This window comes from Benincasa hispida, chromosome 2, assembly GCF_027475165.1.
Source record: "Benincasa hispida cultivar pf3 chromosome 2, pf3_genome.v1.1, whole genome shotgun sequence".
In the NCBI taxonomy this organism is placed as follows: Eukaryota; Viridiplantae; Streptophyta; class Magnoliopsida; order Cucurbitales; family Cucurbitaceae; genus Benincasa; species Benincasa hispida.
In genome coordinates, this window is record NC_143479.1 from 16,283,980 (window position 1) to 16,290,714 (window position 6,735).

The window sequence follows — 6,735 nt, forward strand, 5'->3', positions numbered from 1 at the left end:
TTCTAAAATAATTAAAATCATTTTTGTCATTTTTAAAATCATTTAAAAGAGGTTTTTAATCATTCAAAATCAAAATTTAATATTTTTAAAAAATGTGTTTAAAAGTGTAAAATTATGTATAGAATTGATTTTGAGTGATAAAAAATATGTTTCGAAATGATTTTAAACTTGATAAAAGTTATTTGAATAATTTTAAAATCTCTTTCAGACATGTACTTGATAGTATGAGCTAAATAGTATAAAAATTATTAAAGGATATTACTTTGCTCTGATGAGAATATCCAAAGTACTAATTAAGTAGATATCTTACGAGTTTTCTTGACATCCAAATGTTGTACAGTTAAATGAGTTGTCTTGTAAGTTTAGTCAAAATGTATGTAAATTGACCTGAACATTTCCATATATATAAAAAAAGGTAGAAGATTATTTAATTTTAAGAAAAAAATGTGAAAAAAAACTAAAGAATAACATCACGAGACACAAGAAACTCACGTAGAGTAAAGATGAAAATGTGAACGAAATTCTCTCATACAAGTTAGAATGTTGTGAGAACGATGTAAAAAGAAATATTCCCAAACATACACGGTAGCATTTGCCTAATCGGTAAAAGAAAATGCATTTAGGTCAACAATATTTTCATTTAGCAACTTCACCACCTCCAAACAATCAGATTCCACCCTAAGTGGATATATAGACAAGACCAGCACATATTGCTTCACCTAATTCCAAATTTTCACATAATGTCTTCAATATGTGCAACAACAATTGAAGAATCAACTTTTTTTTTTCATTGAAGATAATATATATAAATTAAAAAAAAAAAAAAAAAAAAATTGGCCGACATGGTTGATTTTGAAAAGGATACGAGTCCTATAAATGGAGGGTGGATGTTATTATATAAATTCAATTAATTTGAAAAAGAATAGAAATAAGATGTGAAACGTGGAGACAAAAATTGAATGATTCAGTCACAGAATGGTTGTCTAAAAGAAGAAAGATGCATAAAGGAATAAAGAAATGGGAAGAAGGCTATCCTCTTTAAATTTAAATTTAAATTTAAGGGATTATTATTAAAATTGAATTTAAATGGGGATTTTTTAAATCGAGAGGCTGTCTTTTTGTGTAAACCAAAAGCGAAGAGAAAAGGGGGGATTGGCAGAGAGTTCGGCGGGGCAGTGTTTGAATTTGCTTTTTGATTCCCTTTTCTTATTATTTTATAATGTGAACTTGAAGCTAAATTCCAGAATGAGAAAGAGAAAAAAGAAGATAAATAATGTGTCTTATGGTCAAAATATGAGAATAAAAAGTTATGGGGATTTTGTGGATGGAGTGATTCCTCACGTTACTGGCTTCTTATTTGTTTATCTCATCTATTTTCACATGCCTTTTTAATGTATTTTATTCTATATTTTTCTGAAGAATATTAATCATTATCTGCATTTCTTTGGTTTTCTTACTTTAATTTTTTTCTACATACAACTTATGCGTAGCGTGGGGTAGCATTGAATGAATTTTAGATTCTAAACCATCGGAGTAAAGTTACTTGTAATTACAGCTACAGGTGTAGATTCATAATAAAAACTTCAACTTTTCTGATCCTTATCTTATCTCTCGAGTTGAATTAGAAATAACAACTTTCAACGAATTTATCTTTGAATTAGAAATAATAATTTATCCTTATCTTACTATTAGTTTATTGTTAATGTTTTTTTTTTGAAAAAAAAACATTTGATCTTTATTAGCCTTTTTAATGTAAATTTTAAAAATATGTTACATTGTCTTTTCTTGCTAGAAAATAATTATTATTATTTAACCAATTTCAACAAAATTGATTCAAAATAGAACTAGGAACTAATTTTAATTTAAAGATTTATTGAGAGTAGAAAGACCAATTTACACATTTTTTTTTAAAAAAAAAAGCTAAAATATTATGAAACTCCAATGTACCTAAGACCGAAAAGGTAATTTAACAAATAAATAAGTCTTTCGTCACAACCCTGTAATTTTTCCTATTATAGGGATAGTTCTGATGTTATTGGTTTATTTAGGCATTGATGGGAAACGTTCATCCAGAAACGTTAATCATGTAAAGAAACCATGTTTTAAAACTCTACATAAAAAGGGTATTTCTTAGATCCCACGTATTATGGTTCAAATTTCAAAAGCTGCAATTTGTTACAGCACATAAGATGAAAGATATTGGCTAAAAGTTTTGAGTTATGACATACTTAAGAATAATTCTTAAATGGTAAATTCACTTATCATTTTAAATTCACTACAAAATATGCTTATAGTTAAATTTTGATAATACGAAAATTGAATTTAAAAGTATAAAATTAAATATTTAAATAATTTTAAGTGATTAAAAACGTATTTCCAAGTGAATTGAAGATGACAAAATTGTTTTTAACAATTTCAAAATCAATCACAAGAATTCACTACTGTGTTTTATCATCTTACTTCACTGGGGAAAAAGTAAGTTAACTGTTTGTGGATTTGGAAAGAATTGCTGGAGTCAGCCAAATCCACCTCTCCATGCACCCTGTACTGTAGCACACCCCAAAATATGTTGCACAGTAGAAACAAACATCATAACAATAGTTTCAACAAGCCACGGCCATGTGGGCTTTTGTTTTCATTTTTCCTTTTTTTTTGTATCGCTGTTATAGAAGCTAAAACAGACGTTGCACGGATCCTATTTTGACTACAAAGATTTTCCCAGCTTAAACTATAGATGAAACGAAAGAACCGCAGGAAATAAACTTGCCTTCAATTCATTGGTTACCATAATAGAAACGTCAGCCGTTGGCGGTTGACTTGAAGTGGTAATCATCAGTTGTTGAGTAGATTAGGCCTTCCTCTTCTAGATTTTTCATCGCTGGACTGCAAATTAATAAGCAAAATGGTAAATTAAGTTATAACCCTACGTGCAAGATAAGTCCTGCTGTCGAGGTGAGAGAGAGAAAGTAATACATGAGCTTTTCCAGTGGAACTTTGAGCTGTTGAGCAATGACATCACGGTGTGCGCCCCTCTCAGAACTGCATAGAAAAATAAATGTATAGATTGTATAAATAAATTAAAACTAAGAAATCAATAAGCAGGGAAATAAAATAGTAAAGGAAGCGTTCCAGTCTTTCCTTATGTTGTACAATCCTATACTTAATTAGATACTTTTATGTCGTGCAATCCTATACTCAATTAGATATACTGCTCCTCTACTCCAGAAAAAGGAATAATCAATTAAGTAGTTTAGGACTACAGCTCTTGCTCTTCTAAATAATTCTCATCTAGGAAAAACCTTTTCAATTGGTGCTTGAGTGATTTAAGGATCCTAATAAGTAAAATAAACAATTCACCAAGCTATGAAGGTCAAGTCTCGAGAAGTTAGACATCTTGTTATGAAATCGACAAATAAAGATATGCAGAAAAATGTTAATGGTAGAGAACCGACACAAAGATTTACATAATTCACTAACAGTGTATTAGCCATGTTCATGGGTCGAGAGAGACAGAGAGCAGATTATTATTAGAGAATAGTTCAGATTATAGATTAGAGGCGTCGGTATAGCACACTCTAAACCCGGGGGACAAATAACAAATTCAAGGGCATTCCAACACATCCATTCATGAAAGACAGAAAAACAGACGATGAGAAGGGGAAAAAGCATTCATAGGCCAAAACCCAAAAAAAATACATACACAAGGAGAAAAACTTAGAAATAATCTATTTTCTTCACTATGCGTCTGACAAGATTGCAAATTCAAGACAAACAAGCACGGAATAAAAGTGGGGAAAATGAAATGAAAAGATTTGAATCATTGTTAAAAGGCACTCACTCGCATGAAGGAAGTTGCAAGAAATCTAAGACCATCTGCTCAAGGCTCTTCCAACCATCACCGCCTGCTTGACCAGTGTACTGAAGAAAGATCGTTAGAAGGATGTATAAATAAACCGTAGCCCATCAAGTGTGAATTGAACAAGGATCTTACCTGATTTGACATAGGAGCTTGATATCCTTTCATAGGCGTATTAGATAAATTTGCCATCTGTGGCTGAGTAGTCATACTACTACCTTGTTGTTTCTATCAGCACAACACAATAACCCAAAAGGAGAAGCAGGTATGATGAGAAATACTACTTTTCACCTAATCAAGATATCACTAAAAAATTGAAATGGCTTGATTAATACCCGTAATCTGGTGTTGTAAAAATGAACATATATGGACTCGATGAAGTGACTTGTGATCTCATTATAGTCTGTCACAGGCCTGGAAGCCAAATACTTTATATCAAAATCCCCACGCAACAATAGTATAGATATCATGAACACAAGTTAACAGAGAACAAGCACCTTAATGATTTCATTTGGTGGGAAAAAAAAACTGTTCATGCAATGCTTCATTTCGATTCAATTGCTAAAAATATAAAATAAACTAATGTCCAGTATAGTTCAAGAACTGCATTGATACAGTTTATGCACTCACAACTCAAATCCTTAAGAAATAACTGAAACCAAAAAAATCCCCAAAAAGAACTAAAAAAACTACATAATACCTGATAGAAAAGACATTCAAAGTTCTTTTACCCTGGAAGCTCTTTAAGTGGCCATGGACTCGGACGTACATGCCATCCCTGAACGATGAGACGTTTTAAATGACATGAGCTAAAAAGGGATATATTTCAGAGATGACTTGATGCATGACTTAGTGACAGTCCAAATAAGCAGAATCATCCCCCAAATGATCCAAAACACTCGAGATTTAATTTCGGGTCAAACAGGAAAAATAATCCAGAAGAGCCACAAGTAACATTTCAATGAATGATAATTGCAAGTTGATGAAGATCTGTTAGGTTTTTAAATAACAGCAGACAAACCAGAAAATATGCAAGAACCACACTTTTATATCAATAAACTTGCAAGAAATTTCAGATTCAGCAAACAAACACAAAAAAACAGAATAGAGAAACAATAACAAGTCTCCATATATCAAGAGAGCTGGGATCTCTCCTCCTAAGCGACTATGGCCAGAAAATTCCACAACTCCCTGTCTTCCTTTCTCCCCCAACAACAACCAACTGACCACCTTCTCGGTACCGAGCAGGATCTATTTTCCATCAATACTTGTTATCTCAATAAGATTGAGATAAATATGAGGCATTTGTATGCCCTGTAGTAGCATAGGCTACGAGTATATAGTTCATTTCGCTGGAACTACAGAACAACAGTATAACTCCATGTCTACAACATGTTGCAATTTGCATTCCACAAGTTCTGTCCCAATTGACAAGAGATTCTAGTAGGCAACACTGAAAAGCCAATCGCAAAAATTTTATATATAACAGCACAAAAAGTATTACAATTTTTAGGGAATATTTTAAATGTTATTAAGACAGGGTAGAGACAACATTACAATATTCCCTCAACTTCATTTGAATCTGCAGCTTCATTGACCCTGTAGACACATTAAAAAGACCAATATCAACAAGAGAAGCATCTTAACTTCTTTTTCATCTAGTGTGGGTGTGTGTGGTGGTGGGGAGAAGAACAAACCATTTGCTACAGTCAATCCATCCAGTGCCATCGTCCAGTGCAAAAGTCACATCAGTAATTCTTCCTGCTCTATTGCGCACCATCCCTACGAGCTTAACCTGAATGTAGTGCAGCTAAACAAGCAACTCAAAACATAGAAATAAACAAAACATACAAGTCCAATAACTAACATTATTAACATCAACACCATCAATAACAAAATTTGATTTATCATCACTAGACAGAAATGCGTCGTTTATCTGCTTCACTGTTAATGGAAGCAATGCCTGGACATCTCGATTCTGCAAATTAGACAAAAAAATATAAGCCTTCATTTCCTCGATATCAAAATTTCTGAAGGAAATATCAAAGGTGAAAACAACATGTGAATCCAATTCAAATAGACAAAGACAAACGAAAAATTCAACTTAATTTTTGCCATAACTATGAGGAGAAGAAACTACCGCCAGTCGAAAAAATAGGGGCAAAAACACATGTACAAACCAAATTTCAAATCCAAACAATAAATGAACTATTATTCAACTAATTAGCAATCGAAGTACGAATCACTTCGAACTGCTGAGACAATTTCAGTCAAAAAATACGTTAAAACGCATGTGATAAATCCAAACAGCGGAAACTAGTAATCAACACGGAAGTAAGAGGAATCCGAAAGAGGTTTAATATTATATATGGAGATAGAACGTACCTTTGCGGGAGAGAATGAATGATCAGGGGCCTGGGTGGTCTGAGATGGCATGAATCCGCCACCGGAGAAGGCGGCGTTACCGTCGAATTGACTTCCATACATCGTTCTCCGTCTGTAACGCTACAAGTGAAGAATATTCAAACCCTACAAGAGCATCAGGTAACTGATCGAGAGCAATTTGAAGAGCAGTTCTCGAAATGAAATTTTCCTTTCGTAAAACCTAGAAATACCACTTCAGCTTCCCTCCCGCCATTTTTTAGACCTTGTTTATTCTTTTCTCTATTTTTTAAGCGCTATTACTTTTTTTAAAAAAAATAAATTACACTATTAATCTCCAAATTCTGACGAAATAAGTTTCAAAACTTTAAAACATATTTTTCAAAAAAGAAAAAACTTTTAAAATTAATCTTATATATTTACCAACTTTAATTTTATTTGGTTCAAAGTGTTAAATAAACTTTTAATTTTTTAAAATATTTAGTAAAGTCTTAAAT

At 32.2% G+C, this 6,735-nt stretch overlaps 1 protein-coding gene across 1 annotated transcript; it reads right to left on the bottom strand.

The window, feature by feature from the left end:
- Nucleotides 1-2,601: 2,601 nt before the first annotated feature.
- On the bottom strand, nucleotides 2,602-6,523 carry RPA32B (Replication protein A, subunit RPA32). The gene is made up of 10 exons (XM_039024370.2): nucleotides 6,242-6,523; nucleotides 5,724-5,834; nucleotides 5,554-5,651; nucleotides 5,414-5,455; nucleotides 4,557-4,634; nucleotides 4,192-4,270; nucleotides 3,992-4,084; nucleotides 3,839-3,918; nucleotides 2,974-3,039; nucleotides 2,602-2,883 (listed from the first exon to the last, which is right to left on the bottom strand). Exons 1-10 carry the CDS (start codon nucleotides 6,341-6,343, stop codon nucleotides 2,799-2,801), a joined length of 834 nt encoding a protein of 277 aa, XP_038880298.2. The 5' UTR covers nucleotides 6,344-6,523; the 3' UTR covers nucleotides 2,602-2,798.
- Between the last annotated feature and the right edge of the window lie 212 nt (nucleotides 6,524-6,735).

What these genes read in the sequence shown, in the direction of transcription:
- RPA32B (XM_039024370.2), bottom strand. Translation starts at nt 6,343, where the DNA reads ATGTATGGAAGTCAATTCGACGGTAACGCCGCCTTCTCCGGTGGCGGA. An exon ending in TTTACAACACCAGATTACGG is followed by an intron (nt 4,085 to 4,191) that starts GTATTAATCAAG and finishes TTGTGCTGATAG; the next exon opens with AAACAACAAGGTAGTAGTAT. An exon ending in GTTCCACTGGAAAAGCTCAT is followed by an intron (nt 2,884 to 2,973) that starts GTATTACTTTCT and finishes ATTAATTTGCAG; the next exon opens with TCCAGCGATGAAAAATCTAG.